The following is a 19,519-nucleotide window of genomic DNA, read 5'->3' as shown; positions in this document are numbered from 1 at the left end:
AGCTCACCCCTGGAAGACCACCTGTAGTTTGATGATTTGAACTGGTCACATCTTGTATGCGTGCAGGGAACACGCCAGTCAGGTGCCAGCAGAGTAAATGCTTCTTAAGAAAAAATGGTACAAACAAAGACGATTTGTATGTCCAAAACATGTCAACTGGGATATCTGTCCATGTCATCTATGTTTTAGAAGATAAACTAAAGCATTCATAAGAAGCTTTATAGAAACTTTATAGAACTAGCAGTTGTCAGTCTATCATTAAGCCCAGTGGCCACAGTGATAATAGCATGATTTAGTTACACATCTTTTTTTTATATATTTTTTTAAATAAAGATGAAAGAAAACCTAAAACCAAATCCTGAAAAATATGCATTAAAAAATTTCTGGTGACAACTTCCATTTAAATTTAATTGGGCATTTTTTCTGGGAGTGGAGAATGACACAATGGGGCACATTTACTAAAGGTCCGAACACCGCATTTTCATTGGGTTTCCCGACTTTTTCATGTTTTGCCCTGAATTGCCCCGGGTTTTTGGCGCACGTGATCGGATTGTGGCACATAGGTGCCGGCTTGCATGCAACACAAATCGTGGAGCGTGGACGTCAGACAATCCAACTGATTTGGACAAACCGCGGAATTCAAAAACGAAATTGTGTCACAAGATCAGAACTCACATACACCGGGAAGATGATGGTGAACTCCGGCAGACCTCAGCGGGGGAAGCAACGGATGCAGAAGATCGGGCCCACGAGCTATGTGAATCGCGGAAGATCCGAATCCTTGTTGGACAACGTACAGTGGGGATCGCGACCAGACAGGTAAGTAAATGTGCCCCATTTTGTGTAGTGTGCAGAGGGCGTCAGATTCAGGATTTTCGTTGCACGTTCTTCATGAATCTGGCGCCCTCTGCACTGCTCCAGCAGAGTGCAGAGCAGGCTTCATTGGTAAAAAAGATACCCAAGAATCCTTGCTTTCAGATGAGTATAGACCGAAGTGCAGTTAGGAGTTTAGTATAGAGGGGAAGAACACATTAAAGTGGGCCCCCAACCTAAGTATACCAATTTTACAAATATACAGTAGTGTTAATTTAGTGAATGCCTGCACTGAATTTCTTTTAAAAGGAAGATTTAGGAAATTTCCTTTTTAGGAAATCTATCACCCTGATGGGCAGTATCAGACTGTGTTTCCTTAGGTCCACCAGATAAAATCAATTTGGGGCCCATTCTTCATTATCCTCCAGGAAATATACTCTAGTAGCCTCCAAATTGTGGTGTTTTCTGATGGACCTCTGGGGTTCAGTATTGAGCAAGGGCCACCGGAGGATCCTCTGGTACTCTGGTGGGCCAGTCCGACACTGCATACATTCATACCTTTACTGAACCAATTCCAATATTGGTCCTTGACAAACCAAATAATAATAATAGCACAATACTGTTACCAAATGAATCTACCATAAGACCAATACCCCAAACAATAGCGCTACAATTTCCAAATTATCCATCCAAACTGCAACCCACAGCATTACCACAACATAAAAAAATACCAACATCCTGATAATGAACACAAGACTATATACACAGACCACTATTACCAGTAATTTACCAAATATAAACTCAATTTATTAACAATCTTTACTGCTATATTGTTATTATAAAAACTCTGCCATGTAAAGGACAATATGCCAAATGATACCTCTATACAAGACCAAATAACACCACTATACCATGATCATTACCAGAACAATAAAAACTGAATAATACTGCAATACTACATGAAAACCCAGACCAGTATTTACCATATCATATATACCCCTCACACCACAACTGACCACACTGTGCCCCCGTATATATCATATATACCCCTCACACCACAACTGACCACACTGTGCCCTCCATATCATATAAACCCCTTAAACCACAACTGACCACACTGTGCCCTCACATATATAATATACACCCCTCACACCACAACTGACCACACTGTGCCATCCACATACACTCACCGGCCACTTTATTAGGTACACCATGCTAGTAACGGGTTGGACCCCCTTTTGCCTTCAGAACTGCCTCAATTCTTTGTGGCATAGATTCAACAAAGTGCTGGAAGCATTCCTCAGAGATTTTGGTCCATATTGACATGATGGCATCACACAGTTGCCGCAGATTTGTCGGCTGCACATCCATGATGCGAATCTCCCGTTCCACCACATCCCAAAGATGCTCTATTGGATTGAGATCTGGTGACTGTGGAGGCCATTTGAGTACAGTGAACTCATTGTCATGTTCAAGAAACCAGTCTGAGATGATTCCAGCTTTATGACATGGCGCATTATCCTGCTGAAAGTAGCCATCAGATGTTGGGTACATTGTGGTCATAAAGGGATGGACATGGTCAGCAACAATACTCAGGTAGGCTGTGGCGTTGCAACGATGCTCAATTGGTACAAAGGGGCCCAAAGAGTGCCAAGAAAATATTCCCCACACCATGACACCAACACTATCAGCTCGAACCAGTCTGCCCATTCTCCTCTGACCTCTGGCATCAACAAGGCATTTCCGCCCACAGAACTTCCGCTCACTAGATGTTTTTTCTTTTTCGGACCATTCTCTGTAAACCCTAGAGATGATTGTGCGTGAAAATCCCAGTAGATCAGCAGTTTCTGAAATACTCAGACCAGCTCTTCTGGCACCAACAACCATGCCACGTTCAAAGGCACTCAAATCACCTTTCTTCCCCATACTGATGCTCGGTTTGAACTGCAGGAGATTGTCTTGACCATGTCTACATGCCTAAATGCACTGAGTTGCCGCCATGTGATTGGCTGATTAGAAATTAAGTGTTAACGAGCAGTTGGACAGGTGTACCTAATAAAGTGGCCGGTGAGTATATATCATATATACCCCTCACACCCCAACTGACCACACTGTACCCCCATATATATTATATATCACCTCACACCACAACTGACCACACTGTGCCCCCACATATATCATATATACCCCTCACACCATAATTGACCACATTGTGCCACACCAATTTTAGCCTGATTTTATTAGGAGGATAATGCTGGTGATAGAATTATTAAAAAACATGTTGCATATTATTTTTATTCATAATAAAAGCTGTACTGTAATTGGTTGCTATTGGCAACAGACAATTTGGCTTTTAGCCATTTTTTTTAAATTAACTTCTTTATAGGGAACTTGTCTCTATCTTTTAGCCTATTAAACCTATAGCCCCCTGAGATCAGGTATGAAATATCCTTTCTAGAATTCCCTCTTTTATGCTAAATCCCACCCATTTACCTATAACATAAACTCCTCTAAAGTAAGGGGAGGAATAATTTCAGACTCCCCTATCTATGACTCTATAGCACCTAAAAACATATCCTACAAAAGATAAGAATTTAATTTTTCAGATCAGATGTGTTCTCTATGGCTACCTGCACATGTGCTGTTCTCAACAGTTTTTTCTGGTGATAATTCAGTAGGCAGCCCCCCCTTAGTAATTTATTAGGCAGTCCCCTTAGTAATCCATTTAACCAGGGGGGGGGGGGGGGGGCATTCCGCTACTTTTGTTCAAAAAGTCAAAAAATCACTAAAGAGCTCAACTCAGATGTGTTAAAGACTCATCTGGCCCGCAAAAAAGCACAAAAAAAGAAGAAAAAAACACCAAGAGCACAAAGCCAAAACAAAGGTACAGGCGGGTTACATACAAGATGGGTTCTTTAGGTTTGTTCTTAAGTTGAATTTTTACGTAAGTCGTAACTGTATATTGTATATTTGTAAGTCCAGAATTTTTTTTTGCCCCAGTGACAATTGGATTTTTTTCTGTAAGGGGAACAAGGATTATAAATAAATCTTCATTACAGACACCTTACAGCTGATCAATGCAGCCTAGGACTATGGTAACATCCAGAGGGCTTCACCAGAGGTCAGAGTGGGCAGAGAGGTCAATCTGTAGGGTGTCCTGAAGTAGGGGACCGCCTGTACATGTGCCCCCATGAGTGATAAAATATGTAGGCAGTTTACATTTTTTGTTTCCTAATGATCTATTACAGAAAATTACGCATTTTAGCCTATAAATGCACCAACGCCAAGTTAATGGCTGCTAATGGCCCTTTATTCTACATTTTACCATGCCCAGCATCAAACACCCACAGTTTATACAATGATTGATCCCTTGCAAAAATAGGTGTAGAACTAAGAAAACCTGTGAAGCGGCAGATATGGATCTCACCTTGAAACATTTGCATAGATAAAGTCAGACATTTCTGTAAAATGAGAGATCACTGGGAAACATCTTGTAAAGTGCTGTACACAACTCCTGTGGATAAGTTGGGAGGTGGTAAAGTCCATTAAAGAGAACCTGTCATGCAAATAAACCCACCCAAAAATAATTGCTTCATTAAAAATTATGGTTAAACAGTATTTCCTTATCCCTAAGGCTGTGATCACACGGTAGGTCCTTGGTCAGTTCTTGGTGCTTTTTCAACGTACTAAAAATGAATGTGCGCCCCCTGCGGATATGTTGTGGATCTGCAGCACAAGTAACAGATTGCAGTACAGGCGGTCCCTTACTTAAGAACACTCGACTTACATACGACCCCTAGTTACAAACGGACCTCTGGATATTGGTAATTTATTGTACTTTAGTCCTAGGCTACAATGAAAAGGTGTAAGAGTTATCAAAGGTGTCTCTAATGAAGTTTTAGTGTTAATCCTAGTTCTTATGACAATCCAACATTTTTAAAATCCAATTGTCACAGAGACCAAAAAAGTTCTGGCTGGGATTACAATGATAAAATATACAGTTCCGACTTACATACAAATTCAACTTAAGAACAAACCTACAGACCCTATCTTGTATGTAACCCGGGGACTGCCTGTAATAGGTAACACATCACCAGAGACTTTAATAAATGACACCACACATTAATGGAGACACAAACACATTGCACAGATTCCAAAACTATTTATTAAAGTCATTTTTTGGTTTGAATTTGAACCATCCAGCGTAATATAAAGGATTTACTGCAGTAAGAGGTGAGAACCAGAGGAAGGCGAAAATAACCCCCATTCAGGGGGAAAAAATTCCTTCCTGACCCCATGAACTGGCGATCGGCTACTCCCTGGTTCACTGCAGTGATAGCACCGAATGGGACCTGTCACACTTATATCTTACTTATATGCTTCTATCCATCAGAAATAACTAAACTGTTACCTTATTTATGTTATTCATATATTCTTATTCATCTATATGATCCTTATCCTATCGTACATTTTCTATACTATATATAATTTATCACTTTAGATTATACTTATACTTAAACCAGTGTTATTATATCTAACTTATTGTCTTGTATCAGTCAGAAATAACTAAACTATTACAGTATTTTTCGGAGTATAAGGCGCACCATCAATAAATGCCTGATGAAACGTCTAGGTTCATATATAAGGCGCACCGGATTATAAGGCGCATTTGATCATAAGTATGACCAGCAGGTGGCAGACCTGTGCACAGTTCAAGGCAGCTGTTGTCTGTAAGTACGGTTCATATATAAGGCGCACTAGACTATAAGGCGCACCTTTGATTTCTGAGAAAATCAAAGGATTTTTTTGTCCGCCTTATAGTCCGAAAAATACAGTACCTTATTTATGCTATTCTTATTCATATATGCTTTTTTAAAATACTATCATATTTTATGCCTGTTTTTTCTCTATCTATGTAATTCTTATCCTATACGAGGCTTATCTAACGTATAATTTCTTCCATCAGTCAGAAATAACTAAACTATTACCTTATTTCTGTTATTCTTATTCATATCTTATTCTTTTTAATATATGTAACATATTTCTCTAGTTCCTTACTTCTATTATTTTATTACATACTATCATATTTTATACCTAATTTTCTCTATTTATATTTAAATTGTATACTAAGCTTATCTGACATACATATTCTATACTTTATATAATAAATCATTTGTTAAAACCTTTTTAGCTTTTTAGATTTTTTTTACACTATTTTTCTATCTACTATATATATGATTCCCATCTTATATCGTTTATATATACTGATTTTATGCTATCATCAACAATATTACTATCAATGTATTTTCCTATTAGTAAAAAGGTTTTCCAGGAACAAGTTACATATAAAAGAACATAACCTTTATATAAACACTGATGCTAAGGCTGCGTTCATATCTAGTTATTCCCAGTCCCCGTTGTATGTTAGGAGGTTTCCCAGTGTATGGTTACAACAGAGAGCAATAGCATATCGCACTATAGGCTCATACAGTGGGACATGTCTTCTGGTTCAGCTCTTCTCCCCTGAAAGCAGGAGTTCAGTGAACATCAGCAGCAGCCACCACAGTGTATGCTCAGCGGAGGTCTGGGTTGGATGCCATACAGTGACATTTGTCCTCTACAGCCTCCAATGGCCTCCAATGAGCATATGCTGCCCTCTCCAGCAGGTAGCAGGATGTTATAGTGCAAGCTGCACTTTTTAATCCTGTCTTTCCTGCTGGACACATGCTTTCTTAGCAGACAAAGGCAAAAAGGTTTCCTCTGTCTACCAGTGTAAGTCTATGGACATGTTCTACATATAAGCTGGGGGGTTTGAGAATTGTGGTAAAATGAGTGAGGTATAAAATCAGGATATGAGTGTTTAGGGTACAGTGACTGTGCTATGGGGTGAGGATATTAGGGTTAGAGTGTAATGGGGTTGGCATGTGAAGGTTAGGGTTCAGTGCGATAGAGGGTCAGGATATGAAGGTCAGGTATTTGTATCTGGGAATAGATTTATTCTATCCTGGAAATCCCCTTTATATAAAGGGTATCTATCTATCTATCTATCTATCTATATTGTATATATATTTATATATATATATTATTTATATATATATGACACCTACTAACAGGATGAAGGATTGTAAACCAAGCATGCTGAAATACTGGTGTGTGCCTCTCTGGCAGGATCCGCTATTCTTTAAACTTCCTATGCCCTTGTTTTTAAGAAAACTGTCTTTTTTTAAAAAAAATGGCTTAAAAAATAATGTAAATTAGTCTGAAGGGCTCCAGGCTCTATTAACACCTTTGGAGCTCAGAGCTTTCTGATTCATTTGCATTATTTTATATGCCTTTAAAAATAAAAACAGGACATAAGAAGTTGAAAGAAGAGCAGATCCTACCAGAGGGGACACATACCAGTATGTCAGTGTGCTTGGTTTACAGTCCTTGATCCTGGCGGTAGATGTCCTGTAATTCTCTCTTCCCTTCCATGATAATGATATTGATGATCTGCTCTTGTTGATGAGCAGGAACTGCAGCTGAGATCCCATACACTTGAGTAGGAACTTCGCTGTATTTCCTGTCATTGACCACTACATGGGAAATGGTGCTGGACCTTATTGTTATTCAGCTGACTTTAATCAGGAGTTAGCTGATGGTGAGGGACCTAAAAGCATGACCCCGTGGATCTGATTTTAATAACTTATTGTTATGTTCTAGATAGATCATCAATATCTTTAATAACTTTTACTTTAATACTCTACTGTCTATGTCTTATCATTAGCTTATACCTTCCTACTACATACAGGATTTCTATAGAATAAAGAAGTAGCACTGGTTATCATGACTGATTATCATAACTAGTTAACCAGATGTGGTAACTAGTGATAATTATTATGTGCATTAACACATAACACAGTTAAATTAACACCTCATGTCCTGTTAACCAGCGCTAAATCTGTATTATCCGTATTTTATAACTCATTCCTACATTAAACCTAAACTTATCTATTATTGTTATTATTATTATTATAAAATTTCATACTTATATTTAAGGAGTTATCAGGGTTCAAAAAATGCTTTAATAAAAATTCAAACTCTCTGCATTTCTATACACATCACTAGTCCAGTGCAGGTAAGTTCTAGATTAGGCGATAAATCCCATGCTAGAGTAGCCATGAATAGTGAATATTTTTTGAGCCAAGAAAAACCCTTACTGTTATATTAAACCAAAAATATTTTTAAGCAATAAATATCCACACATTTTTTAAATTGTTTATATATTTTTATAACTATTTATAACTTATAACTGCCTATTCTTATCTATACTTACCTTACTTACCTAAACACCCTATCAATGAAGGAGGCAGCCCTGGCCCTTAATCTGCGGAAGATCCGTCTTACAGGAATGCAGGACCAGGCGAAGCAAGGTGTCTCCTCCATGTCTTCAGCAGGCACCTCTGCAGTCTCTTCTGCAGGCTCTTCTGCTGCGTCTTCAGCAGGCACCTCTGCAGTCTCTTCTGCAGGCTCTTCTGCTGTCTCTTCGGCAGGCACCTCTGCAGTCTCTTCTGCAGGCTCTACTGCTGTGTCTGTTGATCTCTCATCTTCTGTCCACCAGGATGTGTCCAACGATGACTCCTGTAAACAGGGCCGATTCTAGCATATTTGCTGCCTGAGGCGAATATTAAAATGCTGCCCCCCCCCCCCCCTCGCTCCCTGTTCAGTAAATGCTGAAAACTGTGTGACTGGCTACAGGTTCTGGGAGTCATTAGTGGCATCTAGTACCTTATAGATGACAATCTCTTCCATCAGGAGGACTTTATTCCGGGTTCTTCCATTCATGACGTATCACTGCTGAATTCACTACCAGATATCTTCAGCTCCATGCAGCATCTCCACCCGGCGTCCCTAAAAATACCACAGTCACTTACAGTAAGAAGTCTCCTGGATAACAACACTGTGCTCCTAAATAATATATACCCCTCACAACACAACTGACCACACTCTCCCCACATATAAAACATCCCTTCATTATATATATATATATATATATATATATATATATATATATATATATATATTCTACTGGAATTATGCACAGCCTGCACAGCACTCCAATCCAATACAGACCACCCAACCCCAACATTTGGTCTACATGATGCAAAGTGATCTATTGTATCCTATAACTAATATATCCCACCCTGTTATGTTACATATGATTTTATATTCAGTGCTCCCCCTGACCAATGTAAATATATAGCACCCCCCAATGCATATATACAGCCCCCCACCCCCAGTATAAGAATAATGCGCCCCCATATAAATATATACAGCCCCCCACCCCCAGTATAAGAATAATGTGCCCCTGTATAAATGTATACAGCTCCCCCACCCCCAGTATAAGAATAATGTGCCCCCGTATAAATATATACAGCCCCCACCCCCAGTATAAGAATAATGTGCCCCCATATAAATATATACAGCCCCCACCCCCAGTATAAGAATAATGTGCCCCTGTATAAATGTATACAGCTCCCCCACCCCCAGTATAAGAATAATGTGCCCCCGTATAAATGTATACAGCTCCCACCCCCAGTATAAGAATAATGTGCCCCCATATAAATGTATACAGCTCCCACCCCCAGTATAAGAATAATGTGCCCCCATATAAATATATACAGCCCCCACCCCCAGTATAAAAATAATGTGCCCCCATATAAATATATACAGCCCCCTACACCCCCAGTATAAGAATAATGTGCCCCCATATAAATGTATACAGCTCCCACCCCCAGTATAAGAATAATGTGCCCCCATATAAATATATACAGCCCCCACCCCCAGTATAAGAATAATGTGCCCCCATATAAATATATACAGCCCCCCACCACCAGTATAAGAATAATGTGCCCCCATATAAATGTATACAGCCCCCCCACCCCCAGTATAAGAATAATGTGCCCCCATATAAATGTATACAGCTCCCCCCAGTATAAGAATAATGTGCCCCTGTATAAATGTATACAGCCCCCCCCCCCCACTCCATTATATTAGTATTAGCCACTTATATCTATTTAATTAAAAAGTGTATATGAAAATAATAAAACTTATACTTACCTCGGCAGGCTGCTCCCACGGCGCGGGTCCCGTCTACACGCAGCTCCCGTCAGCTCAGAGACACAGGCGGCGTGACGTCATCATCCGCCGCCTGTGTCCCTGCATGGTACGGAGCGACGCCAGCAGCCTTAAAGGCGCTGCTTCGCTCCGAATGTAAATCGCACCTGTGTCTTAAAGAGACAGGTGCGATTTACCTGGTGGGCGATTCGGGCGCCAACGGGCGCCCGAATCGTCCACATTAGAGCGGCAAAATGCCGCTTTTGAAGGGATCCGCATTCTGCCGCCCGAGGCGAGATTTTCATCTCGCCTCATGGCAGATGCGGCCCTGCCTGTAAAAGAAATGAAGTCACATGAAAAACTGAATGATCTGCTGATCCCCCCGTGTGTACAGATCCTGGATGCTGAACAGCGAGAAGAGGTTTGTGCTCTGGACTACTCAGGTTTGGTACATTACAAGAATAAGCCATGGCCATGGATATTCAGCTCTAAGCTGTGTTGTACAGGGAGACTATTACACAGCTTCTTTACCCAGGTAAGTTATCTGAGGGTGCTCTCTACATAACTTTACAATACTTAATATTGTCTTGTACCAAAAGTGTTTTAAATCTCAATATAAAAAAATATTATTTGGTGATATCACTTACATCGTACTCGTCCAGGATGCTCAGGCCTTCCTCCACGTTCATGTAGATCGGCTGAAATAAATCAGGTGATGGTTATTTTTTGTGACATTTAGTATTATTATCACCAATGTCATTGTCATCCAGTGGATGTATAGAGAAATGGGGAGAACATCCTGCTTTTTACAGGTTCTTTGGAGCCATGAGCTCATGTGCTGCTGTGATGGAGTCTCTGTTATCTGTCAGGATTTGTATGTGATCAGTGAGTAACAAATGGAGTTAGAAGATTGGGGGCATTTATCAAACGCCAGCGCTTGTGTGCCGAAGTATGATAAAGTCCCCACCTCTCCAGATACATTAGGAGGCTCCGGCTTCCTGATGTATTCGGCAGGGTGCCTGTGCCGGCATACAATCTTACCCCCGGCCCTGTCTGTGTAGAATTGCACCACAACCTGTGAACTTTCACTTCTGGAAGTTTGCCACTACAGATTGCACAGACAGGGGGCGCTCCTGTCCTCCCATTACACCACTGGCCATGCTCCTTTCACACTCCTCCCCATCCACTAGAAAGGGGGAAATAATTGCATTCCTGGGGGTTCGCTGGTGATTCCGATTATTTCAGTGCTTGTATGTCAGGTAACTGGTGTACAAACACTGATAAATCTCCACCATCTATAGAATTATAGACTGAGGTGTATGTGTGAGGTCTGTGTCTTCTAAGTCTCTTACCTCATTCTCAGAGTCTTCTTCCAGATGTGTGTCCTTAGAGAAGGAAAGAGATAAAACAGCACATTACATACAATAGTACAATGCTGTCACATATTTGGGCAGTGAAGTCCTGTAGTATGATGGTCCGGTATCACTTACATAGCTCTCTGTGATCTGGAGGCCAATGGGTCTTGCCTATAAAAGAAATACAAGTTTTATATTATTAGTGTCCCTTCCTTTATCATGTGAATGTGGCTCTCAGCTTTGTCATTGTGATCTCCATCATTAAACCTCATGTTTAATACACTGATATATTTATAATATCACTTACATATTCTTCAGTCATCTTCACAATGTCATCTATGACGTCTTGAGGAATAGGCTGCAAAAGAACTAGTTATATTTAGTTTTATAAGTTTTAATAACAAAAATAGGCACAAGTAGAGGTAATCTCATGCCAGCTCAGCAGTGAAGCAGCCTCATAAGCTGTCCACCCGCTACAGCAGCAGTTGCAGGCTGTAGTGGGTGGGATACTGTCAACCTGACTTCCCCGCTTTATCCAGGTCCAGCCCTTTAAACAAATCAAATCTTCAAGCTGCAAAGAAAATAGAACAAAAACTGCTGCAAAAAATGACCAGAGATGCCTTTTTTCAAGCTCCATGATGTCAATGTCTCCTCTAGATTTTCAGTGTTGTTTCCATTCTAGACTGTAGGGGTGCTATTTGTCCATCTATATATACTCGAGTATAAGTCGACCCATGTATAAGTCGAGGCCCCTAATTTTACCACAAAAAAACGATGAAAAAGTATTGACTCAAGTATAAGCCGAGGGTGGGAAATGCATTGGTCACATGCCCTTGCAGTATATAGTCAGCAGCCCCCCAGTTTATACCCAGCCCCTGCCCCCTTGTATAAAGCCATTAGCCCGTTGTATATAGCCAGTGTCTTCCCCCTTGTATATAGCCAGCAGCCCCCTGTCCCCAGTATATAGCCAGTGCCTGCCCCCCACCCCGAATAGAGCCAGTGCCTGCCCCCCACCCCGTATATATCCAGCAGCCCCCTGCCCAGCATAAAAAAAAAACCTAAATACTCTTATCACCTTTCTGATGCCCCCTGCAGGTCCTATTCTGTCTTCAGCTATGGCTCTGGCTCCGTCTTTCGCTCTGACATTATAGTGTGTGCCGAAGGTGGCGCCCAAACTATGATGTCAGCAAGCAGCTGACGTCATTGTGTGTGCAACGGGACCGCACAGGGAGCCAAATCTGGAGCTGAAGACAGAAGAGGACCTGCAGAGCGGGGGAGGGGGAGAGCTTCGGAATGGTAAGAAAATACTTTTTTTTCATTGATTCAAGTATAAGCTCAGTTAGTTTTTTTTCAGCACATATTTTTGTCCAGAAAAAATTGGCTTATACTTATGTATGTATGGTAGCTATCAACCCCGGTGGTTTGTATGTGAATTAGTTCATAATAGGCAAGGAGTTGGTAACCTTTTATTCTCTCTAGTGTCACTATTCTAGTGTCCCTGTGTGCCACTAAGAAAATAAAAGTTTACCACCCCCTTGACTAGTATGAGTTTTTCACATATAAACCTCTGGGGCACAATATCTTTTGGAAGAATTGTACAAAATTAAGCATCAAACTCATCAGATGTGTATCTTAGGGTCAGTGCACAGGAGGTCGGACCAAATCCATTACAATCATTAATACAGATATTGTAAAATAAAGACCCCAATACTGACATCATCCATGGAGGAGGACAACAGTGATGATGCATCGTAGACACTGTTGTCCTCTGGCAGGTCCTCGATGTCATCTTCCATGAGGCTGGATAACAGTGATGATATATTGTAGATACTGTTGTCCTCTTCCAGGTCTTCCATCTCTTCTTGTTTGGCGGCTGGCTCCTGTACAGAGGTAACGTTATAACTAGAGATGAGCGAGCACTAAAATGCTCGAGTGCTCGTTATTCGAGACGAACTTTTCCAGATGCTCGAGTGCTCGTCTCGAATAACGAGCCCCATTGAAGTCAATGGGAGACTCGAGCATTTTTCAAAGGGACTATGGTTCGGGAATAAAATGTGTTAATTAATTGAAAAAGAATGTCTTCTGATAAGTTAGCAGATGTATGCAAACATCTGCAATCTATTCTTCACTGTTCCGCGCGTATATTATCTCCCGACAAGTTAGCAGATGTGAAGAACAGTGAAGAATAGAATAAAAACAGTGAACACAGGATCATTTAAGTGAAAAACACAGTGAAGAATAGATTGCAGATGTTCTGCACATCTGCTTACTTGTCGGGAGATAGGCTGTCCCGTGCCCCGCTGCTCTCCGTGCCCCGCTGCTCTCCGTGCCCCGCTGCTCTCCGTGCCCCGCTGCTCTCCGTGCCCCGCTGCTCTCCGTGCCCCGCTGCTCTCCGTGCCCCGATGTCTCCGTGCCCCGCTGCTCTCCGTGCCCCGCTGCTCTCCGTGCCCCGCTGCTCTCCGTGCCCCGCTGCTCTCCGTGCCCCCATGTCTCCGTGCCCCATGTCTCCGTGCCCCATGTCTCCGTGCCCCGCTGCTCTCCGTGCCCCGCTGCTCTCCGTGCCCCGCTGCTCTCCGTGCCCCGCTGCTCTCCGTGCCCCGCTGCTCTCCGTGCCCCGATGTCTCCGTGCCCCGATGTCTCCGTGCCCCGATGTCTCCGTGCCCCGATGTCTCCGTGCCCCGCTGCTCTCCGTGCCCCGCTGCTCTCCGTGCCCCGATGTCTCCGTGCCCCGATGTCTCCGTGCCCCGATGTCTCCGTGCCCCGATGTCTCCGTGCCCCGATGTCTCCGTGCCCCATGTCTCCGTGCCCCATGTCTCCGTGCTGCCGCTGCCCCATGTCTCTGTGCTGCCGCTGCCCCATGTCTCTGTGCTGCCGCTGCCCCATGTCTCTGTGCTGCTCCCCGGTGTCTCTGTGCTGCTCCCCGTTGTCTCTGTCCTGCTCACCGTGTTCTTCAATGTGTTCTTCACACATATATATTGTTCTTCACATGCTATTTTGTTCGCACCGTTCCGCGCGTATCTCCCGACAAGTAAGCAGATGTGCCGAACATCTGTAATCTATTCTTCACTGTGTTCTTCACTGTGTTTTTCACTTAAATGATCCAGTGTTCACTGTGTTCACTGTTTTTATTCTATTCTTCATTGTTCTTCACTGTGTTTTTTTAATTAAATGCTCGATCTCGAGCAGGGGAAATACTCGTCCGAGCAACGAGCCGTCTCGAGTACCTTAATACTCGAACGAGCATCAAGCTCGGACGAGTATACTCGCTCATCTCTAGTTATAACGATATTTGAGTGATATGAGCTCTGAATGGGATTACATACATTCATCTATTGGTATAACAATCTGTAGCTGTTCCACCATTCTAACCTATGGGTGTGCTGCTGACATACTCCTGTCACTGCCCCTTGTACACAAAGTAACCTGTAGATTAGTGAAAGATGTAGTGAAATATTTGGCTGGAATACTATTTATAAATAAGGCTGGACCCACATCCCCAGACACCAAAGGGTAGCTTATAGTACAAAGAAGCACAGATTCATGAATTGTGGTACATGTTTTCCATGAATCTGGGGCCCCCAGCACTGCTCCAGCAGAGTGCACCAACTTTTTTTGGTGCACCATTAACATAGAGGGTGTAACCCAAGTCTGTGAGACACTGCATGATAAATGTGGCGCATGGTACTATTGTGCACCAGAACGCCCCTTTCAGTAAAGAATTTTTCTGAAAATGCCAACGTGAAGTGAAAAATACCTATATCAAGACACTTAAAAATTAGCTTTTAATTCATGTCAATTCTAAATAATATTACGGTAGTGTATTTACTGTGAAATAAAGTATTTAAAACCATAGGTGTCTGAATAGACTCTACTATATATAGTTATACAAAAAATCCATCCAATGTAAAGAAGTAGTCATTTTTCTTAAATGGAAGAACCCTAAATCCTGAAGTGTTCGTTTATTGGGTGTACCATATACCACATTTACTAGGGAACATTTACGAGCGCTGGCATATGACAGCCCCGCTGACCCCACAGTGCAGCCGTATACGTCTTCTGCCTCTTGACGTATCCGGTGTCCGGCTGCGCAGCGTTTTATTTCTATGCCAGGCAAATAACCCCCATCGTCTTCAATTTAAATTACTTACAATGTTTTCAACTATTTTCTTGCAACACATATACTGGTGTTATAATTGATAGCTCAGCTTACAGGTTCAGTGTTATACTTGAAACAATTACAATGTTGCTTCGGGATATCCTCAAACAACTTACTAAGGTTCTGCATTACATTGCTAGCACATACTCACATGTCCAATGTGTCACATATTACAATGTTGCTTATTAAGGGGTTTTCCTCACACAACTGAAACTAATTCTGGAATACACTGTAACCTTCCATCTACATGTTCTCCTACATCACAATTTACATGTAGATTCTAGTCAACTCATTCACATCGAGATTCTGCTCTGCTAGCTCAGGATATAGACACAGTTTTACCTGCTGGTCAAAGCTCCATTACATGGTTCTGGCTAAGCTAGTCTCTGATACCCCATATTGATAGTAATAATAGTAGTGTTAGCCCAAATTCCCCTGATGAAGCCTATTAGACTAGTGATACATGTCATGGACTATAAGCGAGTGTTTTAATTCACAAGTGTCAATTTGGGGTGACTTGGGTGACCGTATTTTTCATTCAGAGCCAATTTCCTTTGTCTTATTGCACAGGATATAAAGTTTTTATTTTTTTTTATAATGTGGACATATGAGAGATTTTTTTGTGGAATAAGATACACTTCACACATACAATGTGGGGCATCTATATCTTATGGATAAGAATGTATTAAAAGGATTGGCCACTTTACCTCATGTTATTTTGTAATGTGTATGTAAGTGTGAGGGGCAGAATATTAGGTAATTTACCAATATATATTTATTACAAGTTTTGCACCACTTCTTGAAAGTGAAGCCTCCTGTCTTTAACCTCATCAGCCAGACATTCGTGTCCAGCCACAGATGGAGGGTCATGTGATCTCTAACCTTCCATGAACAATCAAAGAGAGTGTGAAACACAACATTATAACACTGTATACGTGTCGTGAAAAACACAGTAGCGTTGAAAACATTTAAATAATTCAAGTCTAAGACTATGTTCCCTAGTAAATGTAGTTTACGATATACCCAATAAAGCAATTCAGGATTTAGGTTGCTTCCAAAAAATACTACTCCTATAAGTTGAATGAATTTTTTACATGACTATATATAGTATACTCCACTCAGACAGTTGTGGTTTCAATAATTTATTGCACAGTTAATATACTTATATTTTTTTTGTGATAACATAAATTAAAAGCTAAGTTTTACCTACAAATAGGTAATAGTGCACCCCGGCCTCAGTGCACATGCGCTGGACCTCAGACACATGTACAGTGAGGATGAATTGTATATCCTGGGCCTTACAGAAGCAGCGTGCAGGCACTAGGAGCACCAGGGAGAAGTATAATGTGGTCTTGGACAGAACTAATATAGGCGGATCTGGGACTTATTTTATTATAACTTTATATGCCACCATTGCTGCAAAACAGAGTTCGAAAAATGTTTCTAATTAATCCGGAGACATAGCCAGAGCGCCTCAGAGCACCTTGTATTTTAATTTATTCACTCCCCTGTTCTGCTACCAGTCCTTGCTGAGTACCATGGTGAGTGAATGAATAAAAATACGGGGTGCTCTTAGGTGCTCCAGTGATGTAGTCAGAGCACCCGAGGCTAATTAGCTTCATTTTTATAACTCTATAGAGTTATAATAAAAGAAGTCCTGAGGAACATCATTCCACATGAAAATCTTAGCAGGACACATCTATCATCAGTAAAACTGGTAGTAGATGCCCTTTAATCACCTGTCTATAATGACCTATATGTGGTTTAGTGCCCCAAATTGCCCTGACAGGTATCCTTTAACCCCTTAACGCTCTGCGCCGTAGCTCTACGGCGCAGAGGTATAAGGGATGTATGAAGAGGGCTCACGGGCTGAGTCCTCTTCATACAAAGGTGGGGGTTTTTGCATTTTGCAGAAAACCCCCACCGCTAATAACTGCGGTCGGTGCTTGCACCGATCGCGGCTATTAACCCTCTCAACGCTGCCGGCAAAGTCGCCGGCAGCGTTTAAAAGACGGCGGCGCCGCCATCTTTATTACGATCACCGTGCCCCCGAACGTCATTGGGGGGCGGCGATCGGTTACCATGGTAGCCTCGGGTCTTCTTTTGACACGAGGCTACATGGCTTATGCAGGTTCGTTACAATGAGCCAGTGGCTCATTGTAATGTATGACATGCAAAAATGCCATATATTGCAATACTGTAGTATTGCAGTGTATGGTAGGAGTGATCTGACCATCTAGGGTTAATGTACCCTAGATGGCCTAAAAAATTGTGGAAAAAAAAAGAAAAAAAAAGTTTAAAAAATAAAAAAAATTAATAAAATATTAAAAGTTCAAATCACCCCCCTTTCCCTAGAACGGATATAAAACATAATAAACAGTAAAAATCACAAACATATTAGGTATCGCCGCGTCCCAAAATGCCCGATTTATCAAAATATAAAAACGGTTACGGGCGGCGGTGACCTCCGAGGCGGGAAATGGCGCCGAAATGTCCGAAATGCGACTTTTACACCTTTTTACATAACATAAAAAATGAAATAAAAAATGATCAAAATGTCACACAGACCTCAAAATGGTAGCAATGAAAACGCGCCTCATTTCGCAAAAAATGACCCCTCACACATCTCCATGCGCCAAAGTATGAAAAAGTTATTAGCGTCAGAAGATGGCAAAAATTTTTTTTTCTTTTTTGTACACATTCGTTTAATTTTTGAAAATGTATTAAAACACAATAAAACCTATATAAATTTTGTATCACCACGATCGCACCGAACCAATGAATAAAGTAGGTGTGTTATTTGGAGCAAAGAGTGAAATTCGTAAAAACTGAGCCCACAAGAACGTGACGCACGTGCGGTTTTTTTTCAATTTTTCCACATTTGGAATTTTTTTTCAGCTTCGCAGTACACGGCATGTTAAAATGAATAACATTAAGGGAAAGTAAAATTTGTTATGCACAAAATAAGCCCTCACACAGGTCTGTACATGTAAAAATGAAAAAGTTATGGATTTTTGAAGTTGGAGAGCGAGAAATGAGCCGAAAAACCCTGCGTCCTTAAGGGGTTAAATTAAGTTGTTTTCCAATTACTTTGTAAATTAAAAATATAATCCTTTTACAAGTCTTGTTAACCAAACCTAAATGGCCCTGGCCAGGGCCAGTTCACATCTCAGCTTTTTATATCAGTTTTAGGCTACATTCACATGACCATATGATTTCTCCAGTCCCGTATTTACAGGCCATATGAGCCCGTATATATGTCACGTTTTTCATCCGTATGCAGCACGTATGTGACCCGTATTTTATACGTACCCATAGACTTCTAGGGCATACGGAACTGAAATACGGGAGAAAATAGGACATGCTCTAAATTTTTATACGGCTAGTATACGGTACGGTATAAATGGTTAGACGTATTGTCCATTGAAATGAATGTGGCCGTATCTAACCCGTAAAAAAATGTGTGACTAGGACTTACCAGCGGAGGATGAAGGGGGTGCAACCTGCAACCAAGAAGAGACTCAATAATACAGAACAAGAAGTAACACAGACACAAATATATATATAAGTACACAGACACAAATACACAGACAAGTACACACAGAAAAGTACAAATGCACAGACAATTACACACACAGACAAGTACACAGGGACACCAATACAGAACAACAAGTAACAAGTAATACACAGACAAATACACACAGAACAACAGGTAACACAAAATATAAAAGATAAAGCTCCTGTGCGGCTGAGAAGTGAAAAAGATGCGAGTTGCTGCGGGCAGAAGACGAGATGCGGCGCTCCCTCTCCACTGACTGGCAGTTGGTCAGTTGCTGAGCAGGTGGCAGGTAGTGAGCAGGCACATGCCCGCCTCCTGCCAGTCACATGACCTACAGTCATTCTATTGTGTTGGTTTGAATGTTATACATTGAAGTCAATGATTTTTACCCATTGTGTCTTCTCTTTATAAAACAGTCAACAGAAGTAACAAAAATAATAATATAATGAAAAGGGGCAAATAAGGTATATAAGTTATAGTATTTGTATACACTCACCGGCCACTTTATTAGGTACACCTGTCCAACTGCTCGTTAACACT

The 19,519-nt window shown here is 41.3% G+C and overlaps 1 protein-coding gene across 2 annotated transcripts; it reads right to left on the bottom strand.

Moving 5' to 3' along the window:
- Positions 1–7,018: 7,018 nt before the first annotated feature.
- LOC140068835 (uncharacterized) lies at positions 7,019–19,270 on the bottom strand. Of its 2 annotated transcripts, XM_072114221.1 has the most exons (7): positions 18,899–19,268; positions 12,980–13,144; positions 11,572–11,622; positions 11,400–11,435; positions 11,262–11,294; positions 10,557–10,607; positions 7,019–8,433 (listed from the first exon to the last, which is right to left on the bottom strand). In XM_072114221.1, exons 2-7 carry the CDS (start codon positions 13,118–13,120, stop codon positions 8,134–8,136), a joined length of 612 nt encoding a protein of 203 aa, XP_071970322.1. In that variant the 5' UTR covers positions 13,121–13,144; positions 18,899–19,268; the 3' UTR covers positions 7,019–8,133. The 2 variants fall into 2 exon arrangements, with proteins under 2 accessions (XP_071970322.1, XP_071970323.1); XM_072114222.1 differs by lacking the exon at positions 11,572–11,622 and having other exon boundaries at positions 18,899–19,270.
- Positions 19,271–19,519: the final 249 nt, after the last annotated feature.

This window comes from Engystomops pustulosus, chromosome 7 (genome assembly GCF_040894005.1).
Source record: "Engystomops pustulosus chromosome 7, aEngPut4.maternal, whole genome shotgun sequence".
NCBI classification, from domain to species: domain Eukaryota; kingdom Metazoa; phylum Chordata; class Amphibia; order Anura; family Leptodactylidae; genus Engystomops; species Engystomops pustulosus.
This window is presented reverse-complemented; position numbering and strand designations above follow the sequence as displayed.